Genomic DNA, 13,636 nt, shown 5'->3' with positions numbered 1-13,636 from the left:
TCTTAAGTATTTTCAGACTGCTGGGCTGAACAAAATTGGTACAGGGGAATTCACTGGTGTTCTGCAAAGAGCTCCCAGGAGCCCTGTTAAAGCTTTCCCATTAGGTTGAGGGGAAATTTGGGATGTTTCTCTGCTTTTTACTAGTTCATCTAGCCTTCACTCCTCTTCTGTGTAAGCACATGGACCTTTGACACATATGGTTTGTTATAGGCTAAGGGGCAAAAAGTTTTGTGGGAAATCCTTGTTAAAATATTGGCAGCATATTACTGAGTGAATTAGAGCCTTTAGGGATAGCTTAACTGTAAAATTATTCAAACATACTTAATTAGTTTCTGTAAAGGGCAGCTAGCTTCATAATACTTGAATCCACTAATAAGGAGAATTGCAAATAAATTACTCAGACCATATTTTTACCAGAGGAGTTATGGGAGCTTTTAGTGAAAATGTTTTTTTTTTTAATTTTGACAACACTTAATTTACAAAGATCATTGAACATACTCCTAGATCATGATGGAATGGCAGTTATTAGTATGTGTATGAAGAGAACATATTTATTCTTTGAAGTGTTTTCATATGCTGACATTTCCATTTATACATTGTGACTACTATAGTATTCAGCTGCCAAGATATCAACAGCGATAAGTAGTTCTCTAAGAGCTTGGGCTTCTGGTGTGTGTGTTTTCCTTTCTTTCAGTTTGCTGAAATAAGCTTGCTTTCACAATAGGCCACCAAGTTGAATCTTTTTAGCACTTCTTGCTTCTGGATAAAGGGGAAAGAAACTGTATGAGCTCTATTTGTAATCTGTCTCTAGTGTACAATTTACTTTCCATTGTAAGGTGTAAACACCAAGGAGGGAGATGAATTATTCAGTATGTACAAGGTGGTAATGGGATGAAACTTTATGTGGAATAATAGAGAAACCTTCCTGAATGTGATGAAGGAGATTGTGAAAGTCTCCCAGTGGATGTGGTGGATACAACATCATTTGATAAATATTTAAAACTAAAGTGAGCAGGGCATTTAAAACTTATTGGGATGTTGGATTTGATCTAGCTTCTCTGCTCTTTTTGATTGTCCTAATGAAAATGACCCCATAATATCTTGTTTGAAAAAAAGTTACACATCTTTTGCTTAGCCAAAAATATCGCTATACCTTATTTTACTCATGGCATCCATCTCTTTACACCTTGAAACTGAAAAACAGAGTAGATCAACTCCCCCCCACCCTTAATTTAGTATTGTATAAACATGGCTGCACTGGAGGGAGGAGGAAATTTCTTGATTTTTATAGTGTATTAAAGTTTTAAATGTTTTTATGAAACTTAAAAAGTTTATTTAAAGACTAAAATCTTTCCTAAGTATGTAATGCTAAAATGCTTCCTTAATGTTTAGGGCTTCAGAAAGATTAGTTCGGATCTATATAAGGAATATGAAGACAGCCCTTTTGGCACAGAGGTCTTCAGTCAAATTGATCTTTGTGCCATGCATAAGAAGAAGCAGGAATCTGGTTACTATCACTGTGAGTGTTCAATTAATGTAGGCTCTGGCAGTGCAGAAGAGAATAAGGAGCAAACGGTGAAGACAGAATACTTGGGTGGGATGGCCACTGAGGTTCCTCCAAATGGTGCTGCAGAGGTGGAAACTGGAGACATTACTGCAGGCTGTAATTGTGTAGCAAAAGATGATGACAAACCATCTGAAAATATTGCTGATGCGTCAGTCACAAATAAAGAGACAGAAATCAATGAGAAGGATGTACAGCCTGAAGCTAAGGATGAGACTTTCACTGCAGATGGAGAGGTCTGCTCACAGTCAGCACCTGATCTCTTGCCAGTAAGCCCAGACACGTTAAAGGGTGTGGATGAGAGACAAGAAAAAGCAAAGCTTGCAGATGGTAATTTGCAAAGAGTTGAGGCAACAGAAGTGGCATCCCATCAGCTAAACATTACAGCATAAAGGACAAACTGTTCCAGTCCTCAGCAAATGTAGATGTAACCATTATCGCTGATGCCAATCAATGAAGGAAAGCCAGTAGGGTACAATCCAATTAGATTTAGATACTGTACAAAGACAGAGAAATGTTACTTATTCTGAATGCTATTAGGATGATTAATTACTTTTCAGCAGAAATTGAAGCTCTTTTCCAAAGTAGCCAACAAAAATCAGAAGTGGGACAAAGATTTCTACATGGGAAAATTGAGTAAATGAAGCAGATTTGGGTGTAAACCTAGAGCTCAGTCCTGCAAATATTTAAGCTCTCTAAATGTGCACTTTCAGAGACTAATGATATTATGAATACTCATGAGCATGTATCTGTGGGAATGGATCCTTAAAAGTAGTGAATTCATTACTCCAAAAGAACCATACACAAACAACCTTTGCTTTCATGCCCATACTTGGTGGATGATGTTAGTTTATAAAGTTTGAAATTTCTTTTGAATGATAGCTATTCAATGAGAAAATATTGTGTTTGAATAATAGAAATAGCTCACTTAAAATCTACACAGAAATCGAGTCCTTGGTTTTTGGCTTTAAACTAATATAGTATTACACAAAGGAGTAATGCATAAACAACAACAACAAAAATCCATAACATATAGTATGTTTTTGTGAGATGTCTAATTTAAGGAGGAGATGGGGCACAACAGCCTTTCAATCAAGAATATGGGGTTATTTGAGACTGAACTGAAATATATAGGAATAAAGAATGCAGTAAAAGAATTAATAGAGAATTACTTTCTTCTTTGTAGAGATGAAGTATTTTTTGTTTTTCAATGTTACAAAAAGTTATTGGGCCAAATCCTGCTTGTCTTACTCATGCAAGCTGTCCTATTAAAATCAACGAGATAACCTGCATGAATAAGGTAATCACCATTTTGCTCATAGAAAGTGTGTTTGTTAGCTTACATGAGCATAGAGGATTTAGAACCCAGTGGCAATGTTACACCAGTAGATGGCACTAATGGAAAAACAGATGTAACTGCTGAAACACCATAAAAATGAAAGGTTGCAGAATTTGCAAGTGGAGAAGTGCTACCCTGAAGATCTTTCTTTTGTACTTACCCGAAGACTAAAAATCCACAAAGGGCAGAAGTAAATGTTGAGAGGAAGGACAGTTGAAACATTTATAAAATACCATACTTCAGTAACCTGCTTTGAATGGTCATTAAATAGTCATGTTGGTATATTAAAAGCTCTATTTTTTACCAGTAAATTCATGCTATTTCAAGTAAATGAAGAGCACACATAGTTTCTGAAAAAATAGTTTCAAGCATATGGTGCTGGGAATTCCACACATGATATAGAAATACTAATCTTGAGGCAATTCAGTGCTTCTGAATTGATACATCTAATTAATACTATGATGTTTGAAAGTCTGTTAAACTTAAACCAGACTTGCATACTGATCACTCTCTAACATTTCCTGTAAGAGGAGGTTTGTAGGAAAAGATAAGTTTAGTGTTAAAAATAGCCATTTTGCACTATTTCATGCACTGTGCTGAGTAAAGCACAGGTGCAGTATCTTGAGGCAGAAGGGACCAATCTCATCCCTTGTGTAATTCCACTGCAGCTAGTGGAGTAATATCCAGGATGAATTTGGTCCAAGCTTTAGGAATTTCTAGCTATTTCATTCACAGCTTCTTCCATTAGGTGTTTTGGAAGTGTGATTATAGTGTACGCTTCTAGTAAGGATGCAGTTGAAAAGGGGTTTTTTTTTTTTAAGTAAAAGTAAGTGTAAGAAAAGGATTATTATTTTCATGGGTTTTAAGTTCTGGATATCTTAAACTCTTAATTATATATTAAAGCCAATACATAGTTTGTCTTGGAAAATCCTTTTCAGAAGTATTTGCACTAAATATGAAGCTGGCATTGAGAAACAATGAGATTCTTAATGATTCATAACTGAAAAGAGAAATAGTATAATCACACATCTTCTTATGAAATTAAGTGGATTACACAAATTCCCCAGTCCAAACTATTTTTTTACTACAGAAAATTCTAATTATCTTTTTCTAGAAGATGGCACTAGAACATAGCAAATGTGTGCTGAACCTGTTATCCTTTTGAAATATTTGCTTTTCTAATTGCATTGTACATATTTAGATTTAAGTTTTAATGCTGCTTTTGGTTTATTGAGACATTTGTGGAAGTAGATTACCTTATCTCTTAGAAATACTGTGCACTTATTTCGAGGAAATTGTTAAATACTATTTATTATGTTGTACAGCTACCGCTATTCTTGACAATTCAGAGCAGTTTTTAAAGTATAAAATGTTTAGCATGTACAATTTTCAACTTTTTGTCTTGGCAATCATGTCAAAACAAGTTTATGTAATGCTGTTCAAGTTTCCTCCAATTCTACAACCTGTGGTGAAAACATGCTATTACAAATGTTGGCGTGGCTTCATGTTTTTTGTTTTAGCTGTGGTGATCCATGATCTTGTTCCCACCCCTGTGTTTTCTATCCAAATTAATTGGAAACACATTTGATTATTATACACTTATGATTGGGCAAGGCAGGTGGGAGACAGCTTCTAAAATGAAAGTAATTATGTACTGCAGAAACTGATGAATTACCGTGCATTGTGGCAATTGTATGAAAATTACATTGTTAAATCTAGGTCTTGATTTGATGCATTCTTTATGATTCATGTATTTACTCTTCTATCAGTATCCATAATACCTACGATGTTCCCTTTAAGGTGTCTGATCACCTATGTTTTCCCTTTGTGAACAATTTTCTTTATAAGTACTGGCGGTTATATGGAGAATAAATACAATCCTCTAATTTGTTTTAATTGAATTTAGTATGACCTAAGGGAAGAAGAAGTCTTGTGTGAAATATTGTCCATTGGCTTTGTTTTCTGTTTAGGGAAAAATTTATATGCTGAATTATGCTAAAACTATAAGCAATCCCCCTGATGAACTGACAGGTTAGGAGGCAGCTTCTATCACAGTGGTTGTTATATCTTCCCTTTCATGGTGTTTGAGCCAGACTTGCTCAGCTTTCTCATGTTAGTAAGTTCAACTAACGGTTCTTTTAACAAAGACAAAAAGATGGAGGGGAAGAGTCAAGAAAAGAAAAGAATTCAAAGCCCTTGTAACTCTGGGTTTAAATGAAGAATCATAATTGAGAATATCTTTGGTAGTGTGAGGAATCCACGATGGTCGTAAGGGAGAGATTCTCTGCCTCCACACTCTTCATGCCAGTCAGGTACTGCAAAGGGAGCAGAGACTAGCCACCACACCCTTGCTGGGGAGTAGATCAGAATTCTAGCTAAAATAGCATACATCCATAATTATTCATCCAGAAAGCCTGACTGAAATAACTTGGAATCCTCACAATGATATTAGTGTTTACACAAAACTATTCGTGAAATTGTCCTAAAAGGTTAGTCCCTGGGCTCCCGGGACAGACAGAGGGTACATCTACACTGAAATAAAAGACCCATGGCACGGCCACAGTGGCCCAGATCAGTTGACTTGGGCTCATGAGTCTTGGGCTGCATAGACAATCAGGCTCGGGCTGAAGACTGAGCTCGGGGACACTCCCCCATCATGGTGGCCGGAGCCTGAACATCTACACAGCAATTTTACAGCCCTGCAAGCCCGAGTCAACTGACCCTTGCCTGCTGCTGGTGGTTACTTGCTGTGTGGGCAGCTCCTACATCTCCCATGATGCACCACTTCCCCTCTTCCAAGAGACAAGACCATGGTGCATCATGAGAGTAGTAATCTGACTAAGGAGCTTGGCCTATAGAGGGGAAAATAGGAGCTTGAGGGACCCAAACTATAATTCCCATGAGACACCATAGCAGCATTTCAAATCAAAGTATTTCCAATACTTTCTGCCAGAAATCTAAACTTTTTCATGGAGGGGGGGAAAAAAGATTTTTTTACCAGCTCTACTGTAAAATATTTATTACTGCTGGTGATATAGGAGCCTAAAACAATTCAGCCTGAATGGGCAGGACTGCTAGTTAAAAAGTAGATCTATTAAATAAATTAAATTAAAAATATTCCACTTGTAAACTGACCAAAGTTCAACTGAAGGTCATTTGGAGACCATAAATATGCAATAAGATTCTGGCAAGAGTAGCTGCAGGCCTATTTCTGGTTATTTCTGGCAGCTCTAGTTAAGCAGTTCTCTCTTACTTGAAGTGCGTTATAGAACTGCCAGTCCGCAGAGCTGAAAAATTAGGCAAACCTCCAAAAATTATGAGATTGCCTTCAAAATCATTTAAAATGAATACCTTTGCATGGGCTTTTTATTTTCCTTCTGACTTTTGAGCCGTTATGGTTCACATTTTAAGGTTTTTCTCTGCGGCCATGAGAGCTAGAAACTTTATTTAAAAACAAACAAACCAAAAAAATCTGCAATTCTCACCTAATATAAGATTCTAGTGCCTGGAGCACCTGTGAGCCTGTGGTGGACCTGTGTTGCTAACCTGTGAGCTGGTGATACACACAGTATGCTACTAAGCATCTAAGATACCAGTGTACCATAACATTCATACCTCTAGAGGGGTTGGTTACACTATTAGAAGAATCAGCATTGAGAACTATCAGGTGATCATTTGATTTATGCACTGCAGAGAGTAGGCAGCAGTGGCTGGGTATTCAAGGCCGTGCCTAGGGAGCTGACATGAATGTATCACTGTTGTTGTTTGAGGGAGTAAGAGAGCCTGCACAAAATGGGGGTGTGACAAAATATGTTGCTAAGCATGCATCCAGTGTCTCAGACCAGGGCTAACATTATGAAGGCTGGTGCAGTAAGGAAACTCTCACTATGCAGCCCAGTCGCTCCTAAGCATATAACACGTGGCAAGAATAAAAGGGCAATGTAACATCAGACAAAAAGGGCACAGGTATCCACAGTGGCAGCACCTATGCAGATTACACAGAAGCAGCAGCAAGAGAGGACATAGTGTTATGTTCTACCCTTATACTCCAGTCTGACCCTGATAACACAGACATGACAGATGGAATGGCTGGTAAGAATTTAGTGAGTGTGACAGACACAGAACACGAGCAGCTGATAATTCTGCAACATACTTGTTACTTGAAGGTGACAGGCACATGCTCCTTAGAAGCAAAGGGCAATTTGTATAGTGCGGTACTGCCAACACAACTGGGGAAAGGAGCACAAGCTGCACCTTGCATGCTGTTTAAAAGTTGAGACTTAGTGCCAGCATCCTATTGCCCATATTGTGTACATTGATTGGCAATCATTCGTGCATTACCTCAGTGCAGGGGCCTTGGTACTTTGTGACAGACTTTTACTCCAGGTGTTTTGGGTCTCCCTTCTTCTGAGGCACTCCCACGGCTTTCATGAGTTCTGGATGTGTGGGCACTCTTTATTTTGACTTTGTTGGTGTTACCGCTTTTTCTGTAATTCTTGGCAAGTTCGCACTATGCCACCATTTCTGGCCAACTTCCTAATTGCCATGCTTATGCCTTTAAAACATTGCTATGATGGGAGCAGCCATTGCCTCATTACATATTCTAGGACACCTGTTTTAAATTCTTATGCATATGTTGCACCATATGTTATGCCACAGTTCCAAAGAGTTCTCAGGATTTGGCTCAGTTACTGGCTGTGTGCAAAAACTGTATATATCACTTATGCGTAAACATGATGATTTACACACACACACGATCTCCCTTTAGCATGCAAATTTCTGCACAAATTGTTTTTTCACTTGTAAACTAAATAACTGTGTACACATTTTCCCACGCTATTTAAATCACACCTCGGCACATGCAGAGGTTGTGATCTCTCTGAAAAGTTGGCCACTGATGTTTTCTGAGCAGGCCTTGAATTCCCTGTGTGTGTGTACATCTCTTGGCACAATGGGGTCCCACGCTTCATTGAGGTCTTTGGACACTACTCTAATGCTGCTACTAATCATGTAAGATCAAGTGCTAAGGCCATTTAAAGCACTACTAGGGGCGGTGATCAGGCACTTTGAATCCAAAGGGTATTTCAATCAAACAATTCTAAGTAGCTTCTTTCATTGAGAACATTTACAAATATAATTATACATGCATTGCTAGAAGTGTGTGGGGTTTTTAAGAGGGTGAAAATAATCTACCTGCTGAGAGGCTTAGTTTGAAATTGTAAAAATGAATCATATTTATATATTTTGCAAAACATACAAATTTGAAGCCTTTACTGTAGAACAGGCAGTCTGCCCTGCTTATTTTTAAATCAGACAGGAACAGGATTTGATTACCTGACTAGCAAAATATATGTTATATAAATATGCATGTGAGTAAACATGGAATAAATGATGAAGTGGTGTAGCACAGAGATTTTGCCAGCATGAGTGAGACACAGGTGCATTATCACTAATGTTAAAGTCCTGAATGAGTTGCACCGGGCATTCCAAACGCATGCTGATGAAAGCTTTTGACTGCACAATCATGAATACTGTTTGCTACCTATATTATAGAACTATTTTAAGAATGTGTAAAAACACCCTTTTTGTGTGCTGCCATGAAGCGCTATCTGCCTCTAATCTTTATACAGGCTTTCGTGGAACGTATCCCTCTTAGATAGGTCCTGGGCCTTCACTTTTCTCAAAGGGGAGCCATATGGCTCTGCTACTTCATGAGTGGGTCCCTGGCTTCAGTACCTATTTCCCACAGTGGCTCATCAGGTCCAAATGAGTTTGGACTCCTGTGGGAGACTTACCCTTTTGGAGCTATGCAGCCAACAGCTTTTTGCAGTGACCCAGGACAAGACCTTATTTATTAGAAAACAGGAGTACAGTATTTAGGAACACTGGATTAAATATAATTATACATGCATTGCCAGAGGAAGATAAAGCAAACCTAAATGCATAACTTTCACCCCAAACTTAGAAGGAAGACTGCATGCTGGCAGCAGACCTTCCTCTGCGTCTCCCAGTCAGTCCCCACCTGTCAGCTTTTCACTGTCTCGCCTGGGAAGCTTCTCCCAATTTTTTCAATCCCCACTTATTTTTCTGAGCCCAGTCCTGTAATGGTTTATTGTTCTGTTTGATCTCCCCCTCTCCCATCACAGCTATACACCTGGCTCTTGTATCTGAGTGTTTGCAGAGATGCTCCTTACCTGGGCTCTTGTTTTACCATTCCTGCTTGATTTCTTTAACAATCCCTTTTGATAAAATTCAGAGCAATTAACCCACCATAAACAAACACACATTCAGAAAAATAATATACCTATTTCTCAGTTCGTCACATGCAATACCTTTGTTTCCCTCCTTCTCCTGCAAAGCAAGATGTCTTAATTACCAAGATTCCAACTGCATAGAGCTCAGATGGAGCCATAAAAAAAACTCTTAAAATTGCTTTTCTATACCTTAAATTCATCATGCTTTTAAGTCTGAAATCTCAACTCTTTCCAAAGCAATCTGGTAATCGCAAATCCCAGTAGGGTAAATCTTCTAGTCCCTGCAAGAATGAGGGATATTGGACATTAAAACAATTACACTTTTAGAGAAATATTATTTAGCAAAGTCAGGTCTGAATCTTACCCATCCTATGCTTTAGGTAGGGGTAGTTGTGAGGGAGAAAGAGGAAATGTTTTTCTAGCAGGTTTTTTGTTTTTTTTTTGAATGGCAGCTGTTTGAAACTGTTCAGGGGGTTTTAGCATTAGAATAAGTCTTGAGATGCATTAGGGGCAGTCAAAGGTGTGAGATGAATGTATTTATCAGATGGCCTGGATGTCACCTCTATGCATCTCTGTGAGAGAATTTTTATAACATCTTTCCCCCTACCTATCCCCCCCAAAAATGATCACATGCAACAAACCCAACTCCATGATACAGCTTCACCGGGCAAATGATAACTCAATAATTTAAATACAACCTTAAATATTATTACTTAATTTTTTTTTTCATTTTTACAGTGGCAGCAAAGTTTAAGAAAACTCTGAAGATTAGAATTTCAGAAATACTAAATGTACTGGTTTCCTTCATTACTTTGCTGACGCAAAACAAAAAACAAACCCTTACATTAGTGTCAATTTTGTATCATTTCAGTTTTGGAGGTGTATAAACCTCTGTACAGAAGGGTTTATAGCTTTAATTGACCCCTGGGCATGAAGGGTCAATTAACATGACATCCTCTTGTCATGATTCCCCACCTTTCAGTGGAGAAGTGTGCTCAGCCATCTCCACCATCCCATCTTCTAGAGCCTGCAGAAGCCTCTCCAAGTTTGCTTGGGTATGTCCTGTAGTTCAGGATGGAGACTGCCCTGTGAGAAACTGCACATTGTCTTCTTACTACGCCCACAGAAAATTGGCAAAAAAGATAGTACAGCCCTTATTCCTGGTTGCTGAATTATTTAAAACACATATTTGGCTAAAATGCCAGCGTGATTTTTATCTATGTTAAACAGAACATTCCACTGAAGAGTTGGATACATAGCTAGAGTAGTTTGTCAGAAAAACTTGCCATTGAGGAATTTCTTTCAATGTTGCCTATATGAGAATTAACAGAACTGGCTGGTGAATCATTACGCTGTATACGATGCTTATTTGAACAGAGACTAAACTAATTCAGTAGTGGAATGAAAAAATACAGCAAGCATTTTATCTTAATATATCTCTTCAACTGTAATGAATTAAAATGCATTGAATACTTTTGACTTTGGGCCACATTGTCCCTTTGCATCCACAATTAAAAATAAGCAAAACAGAAGAAAGTTAGCCCTGAAACCCTAGTAATAATCCAGAAGAAAGTGTTCCAGCACATGAGGCATGATGACTTGGTCATAGTTCTCTCAGCGAAGGGGTGTGCACATGTAAAATTATGCAAAAGCTAGGTGGGGTCGTGCATCTCATCCTCTGCACTAGATTCACCAATCAAAACGAGCAGAAAAAAGCCTATCTACCTGAAATAGTATTCTCACAATGGCTGTGCAGAAAGCACACTGCAAAGACAATGCACTGTGACAATGGAGACAGTGTTAGGCAACGGGCCAGGAAATGCATCAATCTTCAATGATAAAGGAAGCAAAGAGGGGCTCTACTACCCCCGACACAGAACTGCTTGCTAAGTATCCACAGCAAGTACATAGCATCACTCTCTGCCATTCCAAATACCTGTCCTTTCTTCTCAGTCTCCTGTTTGCACTTCCTGGCTGTGTGTGATGACCGGTGGATACAATGAAATCTGTGACTGGGTTGCAGAGGTTACTGTCAAACCTCTTTAACTTATTTGTGCCTCCTCCTACCTTCAGTTGTTCTGAACACTGTCTCTCGCTCTTTTAAGCGCTGTGTCAGGACAGCTATGCTACTTCTCTCCCACTCTGCTGGCTTTTATCACCTTCTGAGTATCTTCTGGCACCTGCTAGTCCCAAATGACAGCTGATTAGAGTACAGTAGGTTGATTGTAGATATGAAAGCATAATTTACTTGTGATGAGAGTTTACAATCTAAACAAAGACAAAGGGTGGGGAAAGAGGTACTACATACAAACAAAGATTAGGGTTAGGGATGGTGTCATGTTGTCAGTCATGCCATATTTAATATCACATCACTGTAATGTAGTTTTTATATTACAAACATTTTGTTTTGAAAGGAGGATGAGTGAGATACTTGGGGGTTGAAGTGGTAAAGAGGAAGGGATGGTTGGGGTAAGTGAAGGCAGTGGGGAAAGGGAGCCAGAAGGGGGAGCGGAGGAGAGAAGGAAAGGGGAACGAAGGAGGGAGAGATGCATAATGGGGAGAGAGATTGAGGTTGGGCTGCTGAAGGGTTGCAGAGGTAAGGCAGGGGTGGGCTAAAGGGGGACTGACAACTGATAGCTATAGAGCAAAACAGAAACATAAAGCAGAGTCCAAATTTCAGAGCTGAATGAAAATCAGAAGGCTGTGGAGGCCTCTCCTGGCTGCTGCTGCTTTTCCCCATGGGCGGCAGGGGTGGGACAAGTATTTTGAGCAGATTGCTTTGGGCCCAGTTGGATAATAGGAAGGGTGGTGGAAAGGCCCTGACTTACCCTCTCCTCCCATACACACACAAAGAATGGAAGCTGAAGCTGAGGCCAGGTAGTTTGAGGAAGGAGCCCCGAGTGTCTGGGATTTTGATAGTCTGCTCCCTGTTAGCGCCTCTCAACTGCTACTGGTGTTCCCAATGTTGGGGCAGAGAGGAGATGCTGTTGGATTCAGTGCCAGTGCAAGATTACTCTGGTTCTGGGAGAGCAGAGCTACCAGTGGGATGCTGTTAAAGTTAATTTGTGGTTTGCTTTGGAGTCTAGGACAGCAGCAGTTGGGAGGCTTTAGTAATGAGTCGGAAGAAAAATGTTCATGCTGGAGCTGGAGGAAATTGCTTTTAGGTTGCAATTGAAGAACTAGACAAGAGGTTGGTAGAATTTATGTAGGTGAAGTGTGTAGGAGATGGTCATTTAAAGTATAACTTGTTTAGCATGTCTGTGCTTTAGAATAATTGTTTTAGAGAATCATAGTTGAGGGTTCTGCTCAGGGAGTAAGAAGTGAAATGGGTTAGCCATAAGTGGAAGTTTATTTGGAACTTTCTGAGACCTGCTTCAGTCCATATATGGACAGCAATAAACTGGGAGTTTCCTAGAGAACCATGGGAGCTGTGGCTCCTATAAGGCCCTTTGAAGTGTTCCACAAGCCACTGCTTCTGGGGCCATGCAGGGAACTGTGGCCATATGGCAACATGTATGCAATGATACCATATGAGGTTGAGTTGGCTAATTTACCCCACCTCTCCAAAATGATGTCATAAAGGGAATTGGTATCTTGTAGCATGAGTTGTTTCCATCTGTCTTTCTCCAGAAAGCCCATGATAGAGCACCATAATTTTAATTCAAGCTTTCACTCTTTCAAGCTTTTCATTCATTAGTTCTTGTTATCCTTTTAGAATTATCTTTACTGCTGCTAATGTAATATTTAACCTATGTAGTGTCATTTGTGGATTTCAAATGCACCCATCACTAGGGTATCTAGGCATCCAATACAAAACTACTCAACCCCCCGCCCCAAAATGACTGCAGTCTAAATAGGCTCATTTTCAGTCTCCTCTCTCATCCCACACTACCCATTTCCCTAAGAATGTGCTACCTTCCTGAGAACTGATTTTGGATTATGTAGAGATTTGCTTGGCTGTTTAGAAACCTACATTACTAAGGGAAGGCCTACTTGAGAAGAGAGTCCTGGACTCTGCTTTGAACCCAGTATGAGCTCATTTGGGATGGTAGGGGGTTCTGAGATTTGAGTCAGTTTGAGATTACAACTGGCATTTTGCCATTGAGGCATGGTTGATATTGTTTAAATCCACTTTTACCCTTTCCAGTCTGTGTTTTGCTGTAAAATGAATACATTTGTCAGTACTTTGCTGTGTTCAGCACTAGGTGAACTGTAAAAATGGAATGCTGCTGCCAGTTTAAATGCTTCTTCACTCTAGTATCCATGCTCTCTGCAGACTGAAGCATTTCTAAACGTGTGCTTGAATTAGATTTCCTCTCCCTATTTTTTTTCCACAGTGGAACCACTCAACCAACATTCTCTTCTGGCACATAATAAAAAATCAGAAGTACATAGTTATCACATTGTTAGCGAAACACTCAAAGGATTCTTTTTTCTTTAAATATCTTACATTTTTCTTATCAACACATGATATCCCTA

General features: G+C 39.2%; 1 protein-coding gene across 7 annotated transcripts in view; it reads left to right on the top strand.

Moving 5' to 3' along the window:
- Window positions 1-13,636, top strand: part of LOC120398708 (putative uncharacterized protein DDB_G0271606) — an 85,592-nt gene that overhangs the window by 55,524 nt on the left and 16,432 nt on the right. For 5 of the 7 annotated variants that reach the window (XM_039526281.1, XM_039526283.1, XM_039526282.1 and 2 more), the window contains one exon: window positions 1,393-4,789. The exons of 1 other annotated variant lie outside the window; for it this stretch is intronic. In XM_039526281.1, the coding sequence (XP_039382215.1) occupies window positions 1,393-1,956 (564 nt within the window). In that variant the 3' untranslated portion in view covers window positions 1,957-4,789. Of the gene's footprint in view, window positions 1-1,392; window positions 4,790-13,636 lie in introns of those variants that run through there. One more of the 7 variants, XM_039526286.1, reaches the window with a different exon arrangement.

This window comes from Mauremys reevesii, linkage group 2, assembly GCF_016161935.1.
Source record: "Mauremys reevesii isolate NIE-2019 linkage group 2, ASM1616193v1, whole genome shotgun sequence".
NCBI lineage: Eukaryota > Metazoa > Chordata > Testudines > Geoemydidae > Mauremys > Mauremys reevesii.
The sequence above is the reverse complement of the archived record's forward strand: the minus strand, read 5'-3'. Positions and strand labels throughout refer to the sequence as shown.